The sequence below is a fragment of the Triturus cristatus genome, chromosome 7, assembly GCF_964204655.1.
Source record: "Triturus cristatus chromosome 7, aTriCri1.1, whole genome shotgun sequence".
NCBI lineage: Eukaryota > Metazoa > Chordata > Amphibia > Caudata > Salamandridae > Triturus > Triturus cristatus.
The window spans coordinates 1,780,343,998-1,780,357,382 of NC_140590.1; the positions used below are offsets into that span (position 1 = coordinate 1,780,343,998).

General features: G+C 42.2%; 1 protein-coding gene across 1 annotated transcript in view; it reads right to left on the reverse strand.

The window, feature by feature from the left end:
- The window catches only part of LOC146813094 (putative DBH-like monooxygenase protein 2), a 156,871-nt gene that overhangs the window by 42,964 nt on the left and 100,522 nt on the right, over positions 1–13,385 (reverse strand). The window contains exon 11 of the mRNA XM_085620072.1: positions 980–1,110. Within this exon, the coding sequence (XP_085476198.1) occupies positions 980–1,110 (131 nt within the window). The remainder of the gene's footprint in view (positions 1–979; positions 1,111–13,385) is intronic.

Below are 13,385 nucleotides of genomic sequence, written 5' to 3' on the forward strand. Positions count from 1 at the left end.
GCAATAATTAACTGTCCTGAAGATGGTCTGACAGACTTCTGCCATCCAAGACCGAAACGTCGACTCCATCATCTATTTTCGCAATATTCGATATATACAGTTGATTATTTTCTCAATAATGAGATTGGTCTCTGCTAAAACTGCACTGAAATAGATGTCCCTTGATGAAATGTGGATTTGATGTAACCCGTTTTTCATGATTTATTGCTCAAACCAATGGTTCTTATGTACTCCTTTTTATTCTGATTTATACATAAAAATATTTGTGTTCATTTCACAAAAAAAGAATTCCCGTGTGTGTACTCTTTATATTTGATGATTATTCTTGTTGATAAATTTACTTTTGGTGTAAAATTTGTTTAAATACACCCACCAAATAACTTGTTGAGAAATACAACCAAGTAATTACTTTGTCATAAACAAAATCCCTTGTCGGCACTTTTACCTTTTCAATTTATCCGCCCAAGCCCTCAAGGGTGTATTGGGTTTGCCCTCCATCTGGTTCAGTACTGGAATGTCACTTTTCCCAGATGTATGGTCAAGGGCCAAAGCCTCTCGGTGGAACCTCATGAAGGGAGGCAAGAAAGGCAGATCATATGACATCAAATCTATTGCTTACTGGTAATAATCATTACTCCAACTACAGTTCTAGTCCCAATATCGCTTCTTTCCTCCCTTCTTGTTCCCTTAGGGGTGTGCTGTCCATGCTTGGTGTTAGTGGGAGGACGATGAGCCTTCCTAAAGGCCAGACGGATGGGTAGAGTTAAAAACAGAAAGCAATAGAAGAAAATGCTTTTCCCTAGAATTCAAAGTGAAGAATTTACTTTTTTGAGTGGGGGCTACAGCATAACCTGTCTCTGCGATGGGATTACACCTAAAAGAGCAAACAGCTTGGCAGGAAGATTTGGACTTGGCAAAAAGAGAATTAACAGTAGCTCATTTATTTATGTACAGCTACAAGATGATAACATACACATACCTGGTGATGTTGAACCCAAGGAATGATGAGGCAAGACTGTAATCTTGGATGCTCACACACTGACCGATGCTGCTCCTGGGATAGTAGTAAAGGAAAGCCAGGCACATCTCTTGAGTGGTGCTAATACCACCCTAGGGAGAGACACAACAAGACAAGACTAGTTAGGCTGGTGCAGCTATTACAATGAATTGCCAAGCGGGTGATGTGACTGCTAACTTTGACACACAAGGGTAACAAACAGGCTAGAAAGTGGCCACAGACATCAGCACTGCTTGTAATATGTGTCTTCACAAAAGGGGGTTTGCATCGGCTCATTACTAGACCTCTCTGTCAGGATTCCAGTCACTTCTCACCCCATACTCACAGGTCACAAAATGAAGTGGAAATATACTTTTACAGTGTGATGACCCCTTACTATAATCAGCTTAAAACAGTCCAAAGTATTTACAAAGCCATTTTGTTTGTGTACATGCTCTACCCAAGAGCATCCGCTGCTGCCAGAAGTGCAGAGAAGGGAGCATCTTTAGGATGCGGGCGGTGGGGGTACTTAATATTGCTTGATAGTGGGTAGTAAACCTGGGAGTGCATCAAAATGGTACATCTTCTCAAAAGAGGCATAGCGGGGAGAAATATCGTTATTTCATTCTGCAGTGCACGTAGAAAGAGGAAAAAGCCTCAAAGGATTGTTTTTGTGAAGGAAGGTATCCCCTACTGCAGAAAAATAATCCTGCCAGTAATGTAGGAACCATAGTACCATGGGGCAAGGATGCTTGCATTGGGGCTAGGCTGCACTCAGCGTGCCAGCGCATGGAGAGATCAGCAATGCATCATATTTTACTAGGTATGGTACATTCCCGTACTCTTCCTATCATGCAATGCAATGCAGCAAGTCTTGCTGCATTGAATTGGATCAAATCTTTGTAAATCTGGGCCGTTTTAACCACTCAACACATGTGGAGACAGGTAGGTCAGGGAGGAATCAGCAGGTAGATAGAGTATCCATCAGAAAGATTGCTACAGAAGGTAAGCCATTTTTTCATCTGACGGATACTTCCACCCACACATTCCTCACCTTTTGAATAGATTACCCAATCAGTACTCAACTAGGATGTGGGTGCATGCCTGGTTACACTAAAAATCATGAACGACTGAGCGTGGAAAGTGACCTTACCTCCGCAATTCAGAGTCTAACAATAATGCTTTGCAAAAGTTTTGAGGGGGGCCCAAGTTGCTGCTTTGAAAAGTTCTGCCACTGGTATTACTCTATCTAGATCAGAGGTAGAAGAATTGGCTCTAGTGGAATGAGACCTTACACACTTTGGTGGTTCCTTGTGGGCCAGGGTATAGCACATCTTGATGCACAAGATCATCCAACCTAACTACATCCTCTTGTGTGTTGCCTCGCTTTTCCTATTGCTGTCATAGCCGACATGGAGTTGGTCAACCAGTTTGAACTTCGTTGTTCTATCTACATAAAGGTTGATGGCGATCTTGAGGTCTTGACTGTAGAGTCACTCTTCTTTCTTCTTGGAATGTAGAGGAGGAAAGAAGGCCGGCACTATGATGACTTGGATCAGGTGGAATTCGGTAACGATTTTAGGCAGGAAAGCAGCCCTAGTTCTGAGAATCAGCTTATCAGGGAAGAAAGAAGTGAAGAGAAGCTTTACACTCAATGCTTCCAATGTTCACACTCATCTTGCTGACTGAATGGCGATGAGAAACACTGTTTTAAAAGTAAGCAGCTACAAAGAGCAACTGTGTCTACATGAAAACAATATTTGGTGGAGTAACTGAAGGCACATAAGATGACATCCACTACTTCAGGAGATATGGAAAAGAAATTCAGGTTACACCACTCAAGCTCCAGGCATAAATGTTGAGGCTTTGGAGGATGAGGCATCTTACAAAAAGCCTGCAGTTCTCAGCTATACATTGCTACATATAGGAATCAATATCTCCATAGCTCTGGCAACAGAGTCTGCAGTGTCCAGGCCTATTGAATCACCTGTTTAGCCAGAGCTTACCCATGCCCTAATAATTATGAAACATGGGACTGCAGATGATTGGGTAAATTGGCGAGAACTGTCTATTCCATTTCCCAAACAGCATGTACATAGCGTCTGTGGAGACAGGTGGAGTTTAACTACGTTAGGGCCAAGCAACCCACTGAGAAGGTTTTCTTACCACATTTCTCAATCGTCTTGGATTCTCTATCTGATAGGGTGGTAGGTGCCTGAAGAAAAAAATTATGTTTCAAGGTGCCAGGACCACAAGGCTTTCTGGATGAGACAATAGGAAAGCTGAATACCCAGGGGCTGGTTTAAGGTGTCTTGCAATCACTGTGTGAAGTGGGGGGGGGGGGAGATTGCGGGTTTCTCACAAACCACGAGGAGTGGCTCTGTGTGGTCCTCATTCAAGTGCAGCAAGTGCGCCGTTGTATGTATTGCAAAATGCACAACCTTTCTGAAGATGTTGACTTTAATCTTTGAAGAAGAAAGGTGGAGTTCCAGCATTTCTACCGCGTTCTTGATCAAAGAGTGATAAGTGGCGACTTCAAGCGCAGACACCCTAGTTGGGAAATAGTTCCCATTCAGTGAAGGTATCCACACTGGCATCTTTTATCCCCTTCAAAATCTGTGTTCAAAATCATGGAGGCACAGGATTTCCTTCCCAACATTTGTATTGTGGCTGGTGTCTACATGAGGATCAGAGTGTCCCCAAAAAATCTCCCCTCTTCTATGCGGCGCTGAGTCTCCCGGCATGAACGTTGTCAAGGAAACTCTGACAGGGCTAATGTTTCTGGTCAGGCTGGGTGCAGCAGCAGTGGCATGTGTGGTGGAGATGGAGATAAGGGTTACAGCACCTGTTGCATCGAATATGGTGCTAGTGGAGTTTATTGTAGTGCCGGAGAGGTAATAGGATCTGCCACTGAAGGAGAAGATCCTGAGGGTATAGTGAGCAGAAAAGGCATCGGCCAATTTATGGCTCCAGCCACATCATGAGGATACCTCTTCCAGCACAGAAGTGAATCCATTGCCCCCTACTGGTGTAAAGAGCTATTGAAAGGTTTACGGATTTAATATGATGTCTGCAATAGTCAAAATGTTAGGAATCTTCAGGTAGAAGTATCCATTATAATCATCCTTAGGCACACTGAATAACATTCTCAAAAAGACGATGAGGCCTTCAACTCTGTCACCAATATGGAAAATACCTACACAAAATCACAGCGGGAAACAATATACTGGTAAAATTGGTCTGTAAAGGTCAATATACTTAAAGTCCTTGGATCCAAAGAACAACATAATGCTTTCTAAGACTTTCAAACCAAAATTAACCTTGTCATGATAGATTTCAATAAATTTCTAAATTGAAAAGTCAGCCTCTCAAAAACAGAATGTCTCACAAGACAGACCCGCTAAGTCTGGCTGTGTCATGCTGGAGCAGCATTTGTTCCCCCTTCAGCCCTATAATGGTTCCTCCCCAGGCAAGACTGAATGGAACAATGGAGAAGTGCAGTGGGTTGATGATGGCAGGAATAGGCATGTCAGCAATGGGTAGCTGCAGCGTGTTGGCAATGGCAGAATGCCGGCTCTCTGGTGTGGCCTTCCTTTCCTAATTTTATTCCACTGGGAACGTTCTTGATCAAATACAGCTCACATTGCACAGTGTCTTTGGCCTACGGCTGGTTAATGGAAGTTCACCCAAGGAGGAGCCAAACCAAGATGGTGAACAGACCGGCAATACTGATGCCAGGTTTCCTATACCAAGATGGTGAAACAGGAGTTTGTAGTATCCTGGTCTGGTGTGGTTAAGATGTGCCAATGGAATGCTCACAGTGTGATGCTGGATGGAATGTTGGGAGTGGGAATGGACAGTTGGAGATGGGCTGAGCACCTGGAAGGTTACTCCTGGTGGGGTTTACTACTAACTTAATATTGGCTATCTACTATCTATCTACTTACTAATCTACATCTTGTAATCAACCTCAATAAATCTATATGAAACTACTTCCTGGATCCTGGCTTCATTACTACAATTTTATGGCGACGAGTTGAACCAAAGAACCTGCGTCTGCGACCTCTGAAACCGTCATCTTCAAGTCTGGAGTACCTACAGCAGCGTCTATTCATCGACTGGCACATATTTGCCCCACCAGTGACCCCTACAACGCTCGCCCTCTACGCTACAGTGCCAGTTCCTGTTTCAACTGCAGCTTTATTGTTTTTGTGCTGTGCCCTCAGGGGAGGGTAAGTCAGACACTCTACAACGCACTGTTCCTGTGCTGTGCCCTCAGGAGAGGATAAGCTTGACCCTCTATAACGTTTTTTTTTCTTGATCCGTGCTTTCAAGAGACCACAAGAAAAGGTTTTTGCGCAACAAGTTTAAGGCACTCCATCTGTAGTACTTTTGTATGACTCAGCGTGTGTGTGGTTTGGTAACAGTCCTCAACATTTAAAAAAAAAAAAAACTCAAGTTTTGTTCCTGTTGCCTCTACAGCATCTTAATATTCAAAGAACAACAATTTACTGTGCCAGCTCCTTCAACAGACAAGTAACAAGCTGTCATCGTTTTTTACAAGCTTCCCCTCGCTACTGCCTTCCCACACGTGATTTTTATGTAGATTTCAAAGGGGTTGAAAGTAAAGGAAAAATGAGGCATCACTTGGAACAAGACATGGGGAGTTCCTTTGATCTCTTATCAGCATGCGTCCGCAGGTAATGCTGCCTTCCACAATATGGTTTGGGACATGTCTTTTTCTGCCACTAGTTCAAAACACCTTGATGTCGCTGCGCAGAGTGTACAACTTTAACTATATGCCTGTCAACTGTGTCACATCAAATCTTTATTACTATGATGGTCAGGTCACAAGACGTGTGGGGCATTTTTCAACAAAAATTGTTGGTCGCTTCAGTGTCAGCAACAGTTTAACTGCCTCGTGCCATTTTAAATGCTTGCGCGAGCATTTTTCAGCGTGCGCACTTACCTGACTAATGCTGCCTTCCACGGAACCCTTGTGACGTGTTGTCTTCCTGGAGAGATGTTGGGGAGCACCTGCATGCCGGGAGCCACCTGGTACTGCGTGAGAAAACGTGCCGCCATTTTGGGGTTTGGAGTAACTTTACATGATTTCCTATTACACGCGGTCATTTTTGCCAACCACGTTTGCCAACCACGTTTTAAATAAAGTTACCTCTTTGTCACCGGAGCCGTCGTGGGAGCATCGAATACGCTTTCTTTGTTCTTGTGCCTGCTCATGGTTTTTCACAGAACTACAACATGAAGGTTACGAGCACAGGTGACTTTCATTTGACAGCAAGGATTTGTTTAAATTGGATGAGACAATTTTTCAAAGTTCCTCATGTCCATGAAATATAGGCAGTGACTCATTTTTTGAGGTGGCATTTCTTACTCGTGTGCAGCGTTGTATTGCTAAACATTGTGAAATCTTGCATTCAAATATTTGTTTTTTCACTGTTCTGTGTTATGCTGCCATCTAGTGACATTTTTTCACATTGTGAGTTTGAGGCTCCATGGGCAATATTTTTATCATTCAGTTTTTGGATGCAATTTTGAAGTTCTAGTCTACAAGTTACAGTTATTAACTTCGTACAAAGTTGTATTGTAGTTAACTTAAAGTTTTCTAAAACTGCTCAGGACCTTTTAATTGTGTGACGAGTCAATCTCCAGAACCGGTTATGTTGCGTTTTCGTTACATGTGAGCAGTGGTCACACAGTGCACATTTGGGTTGCCAGTAGGTTTTTAACTTACCACACAGTGCACAATCGTGCACAATCTATGTACCTCTCCACGAGGTGTGTGTTGGGGTCTTGTCCCACTTTTAGGTGCACATCAATTGACCTCTAGTCGAGGTCGCACGGACGTTGTCCCGTGTTTCTAGGCACCGTTTCAGTTTCTTGACCTCTCCAGAGGTGTGTTATGGGGTTTTTCCCCATTTTCCTGTGCATTTTTACCTCTAGTCGAGGTGCGTCCGTAGGTGGACATCATATCATTTGTTATTGCCTTCACTGTAGTGTACGTTTTACTTCTCTTAAGTTGTTTAGTGTTGGCAATTGTTTTGTTTTCAATAGTGCACATATACCTCCACTCGAGGTTGACCATGCATAATCAAATGTTGTTACCCTTAGAGGGTGTGTGGTTCAAGTCGCCACAGAGGATGGGTCATGTTACTCTGGGCGTTTCGATTGTCTTAGTTTAGTTTTTACGCTGTAGCCCAGTTGTATTCTATTTATTGTAATTTGTTTTTCTTGCTGTCGTCAGGGAAGAGTGAGCATTCGGTTTCCGCTTTTTCTCTGTCGTCTTGTTTTCTCCTGATGTGAGCTGTGTTCTTGTATTTCTACCTGGCCAGTGGTTATGCAGGGGACAGTCATTAATGGATGTTTTCTTCTTTTATTCTTTGGAAGGGAAGATGTGTGTTTTACGTTTTCCTTTCTCATGTTCTTTCATTATATCTTATCTCTATCTCTTTTTGGTGTTTTTGTTCGGTTGTATTCCTTGGAAGGGAAGATGGGTTGTGTTTGTGTTATTCTCTCTCATCTTCTTTCAGTATATTCTTCTTCTGTTATCTCGTGCTTTCTGGTTTTCTTGTTTCTGTCTTTAGATTCTGTTCTTTTTCTCTCTTGTCATTCTAGATTTTGGCGTTCCTTTTTGTTTTTGTTGGAACAAAGGGGGATATGTAGTATCCTGGTCTGGTGTGGATAAGATGTGCCAATGGAATGCTCACAGTGTGATGCTGGATGGAATGTTGGGAGTGGGAATGGACAGTTGGAGATGGGCTGAGCACCTGGAAGGTTGCTCCTGGTGGGGTTTACTACTAACTTAATATTGGCTATCTACTATCTATCTACTTACTAATCTACATCTTGTAATCAACCTCAATAAATCTATATGAAACTACTTCCTGGATCCTGGCTTCATTACTACAGAGTTGTAGGATAGGTTCCTGTCCAACTGTCATCAAAGGAGGAGTTTCCAGATTCATTACGGCATTGCAAAACATTTGAAAAGCTATTTTCATTGTTTTCCTACACCCTAACTTCATCTGTGCTCCAGTTTTTCTTCAGGCATTTTTCCTTTCCTTATTCGAGCCACTCTTAAAGACCCATCTTCTTCAGCCTTCAACTGTTCCTGTGATCTGGCAGTTGTCTTCATCACCATCTTCTACGTAAGTTTCTTGTCTATTGTCTTATTAGGTAGAGCCTAGAAATCATTTGACCTGTCTGGAAGATCTGTTGTATGTATTTGGTGGGATCTGGAGATCAGCCCTAGGACTTGTCTGCCTTCTACCTTTGCTTAGGGACCTTTTTCCCTGTTATACTGCCTCTGTTTAACAGTCTTGATAGAAAACGACCAGTAGAGGTCACTATAATGCCAGAATTGCTTTCAGCTTGTTTAACTACCTCTAATTAACTGTCTTGATAGAAAATGACCAGTAGAGGTCAGTAAAATACCAGAATTGCTTCCTACTTAGGGACTTTCATTTTTTTCTGGCAACTGCCTCTATTTCACATTCTTGATAGAAAATGACCAGCAGAGGTCAGTAAAATACCAGAATCACTTTAGCATTCCCTAGATTCCAGGCCATAGAAACTTGTATACAACGAGCACCTGTAGACAATAATATGTTTTTCAAATCTTGCATCTTCAGTGATATAACCACCCTAGGGGCCGATTTTATATTAAAAGCAGAGCTTTGGACAATTCAATTCCCCTCTTATAGACAGTATTTCTCTCCATGTCTTCCCATACCTGGCGTGTTCAGCAGTTTGGTGCTTACTTTCCATCCGTTTTAAAGAACAGTACATGTTTCAGCATCCAGGCTAATGTGCTGCATAGCTAAATACATTTAAGGTCCTAAAGGCGAAACCAAATGCATTGCAAATACTTTATTTCTCACTGGGGTCATTTCTGGATGCACCATCTGATAAGCATTTGCGGTTTCAGCAACACTGTGGATTCTGTATGGGGTCGTCCATACTTCTGAATGAGCAGGTCAAATACAACAGACCATCCAAGCACCACAGCACATTGCAAACTTACTTTTGGGGGTTATAGTGCCGCTATATGTACTTGAGTTCTATTCACCAGAGGCGCAGATGGGAAACAGCGTTTACAGCGCTGCTATTACCACGCAGGTAGGTAACAACGCAGTCCTGGTTTTACATAGCAAGTCAATTCTACGACTTGCGCTAGGTGGCATGCAGCACCAGGGAATGTGTTGGATTTTAATCCCAACACCTTCCCTGCTGTTGCGCTAACTGGAGTAGGAATAGTAATTTATACTATTCCTAAGTCCAGCGCGCCACTTAGCGCAAGTCGTAGAAAGGAGTTGCGATGTAAAGCCACACATTGTAACCTACTGCGTGGGAATAGCCCGCATAGTAACGTGCTATATTCGGCACAGACAACATAGTAAACATGTACCTAAATAGAAATCGCATGGCAAAGAAATTGTGGAACAATCTTGATGCCTACTTACAATATGTCCAACTACGATAGTGCACTTCTAACGATTTATTCATCAATAATACATTAAAATGCCCTGAAATAGAAAATAGCTCTGCCTCATTGCTATCCTGACTGCAGCACTAACATTTCATTTTAAAATAACAATGACATATAAAATTGTAGTAATGAAGCCAGGATCCAGGAAGTAGTTTCATATAGATTTATTGAGGTTGATTACAAATATAGAATACAACTGGGCTACAGCGTGTAAAACAAAACTAGAACAATTGAAACGCCCAGAGTAACATGACCCATGCACTGTGGCGACTTAAACCACTCACCCACCAAGGGTAACAACATTTGCTTCTGCATGGCAAACCTCGAGTAGAGGTATATGTGCACAGTTGAAAACAAAACAATTGCCAACACTAAACACCTTAACAAAGGAAAAAATGTGCACTAAGTGAAGGCAAAAAAACATAATGTGATGTCCACCTACGGACGCACCTCGACTAGAGGTAAAAATTGAAATGCACCGGATAACGAGAATAGCCCCACAACACACCTCCGGAGAGGTCAACAGATTGTGCATAGAAAACACGGGACACACGTCCGCGCGACACACCTCTACTAGAGGTCAACTAATATACACATGAACTAGGGACATAACCCTAACACACCTCGCGGAGAGGTCCTTAGATTAGCATGTGCGAGTGGGACATTAGTCCACACATAACCATGTGTACATGAGACACAGTACACTGCAATAATGATGAAAACACCCCGAGGAACAGACCTCGTGTGGGGAACAAAAACTTTATGCAGAAGTGCACAATCACCTCATAATGAGGTAATGACACTGTGTACCCCACGCTGTGACCGACATAATCACCACACCCTATGAAAATAAAAACTTAAGAAGTTGCACCCCTACTGGAGGTCAATGTGTCTGCACAAAAAAACCAATAGACACACCTCACGGAGAGGTCAGACACACCTAACTGAATGGTCAACAAACATTGTGCATAATAAGTAATAGGGTTAAACAGAATAGTATGTAAACGTAACAAAACATTTTAACTGAAAAACATTCAAACCTTCATAATTGAATACAAATACTGAAAGGTAATATATATTGACCATGGAGCTTCAAGCTCGTAATGTGAAAAAATGTCACTAGATGGCAGCATAACACAGAGCAGTGAAAATGTACAAAAACAAGATTTCACAATTTATAACAATATTACACTGCACTCGAGAAAAGAATGCCACCTCCAATTAAAACTAATCCTTGTTGTCAAATGAAAGTCACCCGTGCTCGTAACCTTCGTCTTGCAGTTTTGTGAAAATCCATGAGCAGGAAACAAAAGCAAAGAAAGCGTATAAACGATGCTCCCACGACGGCTCCGCTGACATAGTGATTGAACTAACTTTATTTGAAACGTGGTTGGCAACCTAGAGACAGAGTGAAAAAAACGTGGTTGGCAAAACCTGGTTGGATAAAATGACTCCGTGTAAGAACAAATCAGGTAGATGATTCCTAGATGGCGGCACGCTTTTACACGTCGTGCAGGGTGGTTCACGGCACGCCAGTGCCTCTAAACGCCGATAGACAAAGCACGGAGCTTGCAAGACGTCACAAGAGGCTCGAGAGCTGAACCACGCGACACCCAGGATGAGGTAAGGTGCGCAAGCACAAATTTAAATTTCAGATACAGCGCAACTGCCAATTTTTAAGAGGTCAACAGATTGGTGTTCGTATCCCATCCTCGTCGCCATAAAATTGTAGTAATCAAGCCAGGATCCAGGAAGTAGTTTCATGTAGATTTATTGAGGCTGATTACAGGTTGTAAGATAGATGTAAATAAGCCAGTATTAAACAAGTAGATAGCAAGAAGATAGCCAATATTAAGTTAGTAGTAAGCCCCACCAGGAGCAACCTTCCAGGTGCTCAGCCCATCTCCAACTGTCCATTCCCACTCCCAACATTCCATCCAGCATCACAATGTGAGCATTCCATTGGCACATCTTAGCCATACCAGACCAGGATACTACATATGACTATCCCAACCATTTACATTAGATACATCTTGAATTCGCCATAATACAAAGCATATCAACCTGCTTGTTTCAGCTGTAACAAAGACTAAAACTGCATTTCATTGCATGGTGTAAAGTAGTTTTACTTTTGTCAAAGTCTATTTTTGTTTAAAACTACGAACTACTTCTCTGTAACCTGGTTAAGAGAATTTTCAAACAATTTGGTTTTTTTTTCACTGCATTTTATCTCATTAATTAGCAACCTTATTTTTTATATTTTTGTACAGGCACCAGTTAACCACCTCCTGCATGTTTCTACTCTAGAATATCGAAGACAAAAACATAAATCTGCCAAAATATTGTGTCAACATTTTTGACTACCACTATATTCTGAAGGTAAGTACTTATAGATACATTTTGGTTTACTATTCTTAACTCCACATCTCTGTACCTTGAAGGTATCATTAAGGCATATGTGTAATTAATAATCATAAATCTATTCCATCACGATTTTGTGGTGGTCCATACTTTTTTGGTCATGATATTTTGGTAGGCCACTCACAAAATACGGCTGTTTGGGTAGGAGCCCTCTCTGCTGCTGGGTTCATACAGTCATGAACTCCTTTATTGCTTTTTGGGGATAGCAGTAATTCTGGGAACTCTCCATCAACATGGTAAGAACATTATTTATGCGTATTCATTGCATAGTGACATGTAAAATGCTGAAATGATGTCTCATGCATATTGCTTGCCGTGTAATGCTGGCCCACAATGATCGCCTCAAGGTATTTGCGTCCAGAAGATACCGGATTTTGCCACTGGGTGGTGCAGCATCACCTTGCAGTGCTTCCTGCCCTGTGTCAAAGTGAAAGGGCATGAATGCGCCGTATCTATAGCATAAGGCACATTCCTGTCCTTTCCTCTGCGTTGGCGCACAACGGGATGCCCAGCACCAACACAGGTATTCTTGCACCATTGTGCAAGAGTGTCTGCGTTGCATGCAGGACTGTTTTGGGGCAGGAAGGTACACCTTCCTGCACAAAAATAATCCTGGAAGGTATTTTGCTGTTTGGTGAAGAATACACCGCACATGGAAAGAGGAAAAAACTATATTTCTCCACTTTTCCCCTCCCATTAGGAGGTGTAAGGTTTTGGGGCATCCCCATTTTTAAAATTTCTTGTAAATCTTAGGATGCGTCAAAATCCATAGATGATGTCTTAGAACTCCAAACGCAACGCCGATGGTACGCTCATCTAGCGCAGAGTAAGACAACGCAGTGTTTAGTGTTGCCTTGCCTGACTCCATATCTATGAGGCCATTCAAAGCCACGCTAAGTGGCTTTGCAAGACCTCATAGATATGATGTGGTGGTTTGCACCACCGTTGCATCATAAAAAGTGACGCAACGACGGCGCAAGGTGTGCGTAAACATGCCCTTCGAGATAAAAGGTTTCGACATCAAGAAATGTAGATATGTGAAATAGACTACAGCTAATGAAGGTAGGCAGGGAAGCAGGAAGGAGACAAGATTGGAAGTAAGGGCCAGTATCTGAACGTGGAAGAGATTTGAGATAAGTAGATGCAGTGAATTAGGGAGGACAAAGGCAAACATCAGAGATCACCATATCATTTCAAGCTGATGAGTGAGGTAATCAGGAATGGGTCCAACAGAAGGGAGACCCAAGAATAACAAAGGGTAGTTAATGGGTTTATGATTCATGACTCTCTAAGCCAGAAAAATAAAATTAGCATGAAAACAGAATTTGGAACTGCCATCAGGTCAATTCTTGCATGAAAAGTGAGACTGGCAAGCAATCAAAAAGATTTACATGTTTTATTTCATGAGTGGTGCAACTTCGGCTTTATAGTCCCCATTAATTATTTCTGAAAACATGT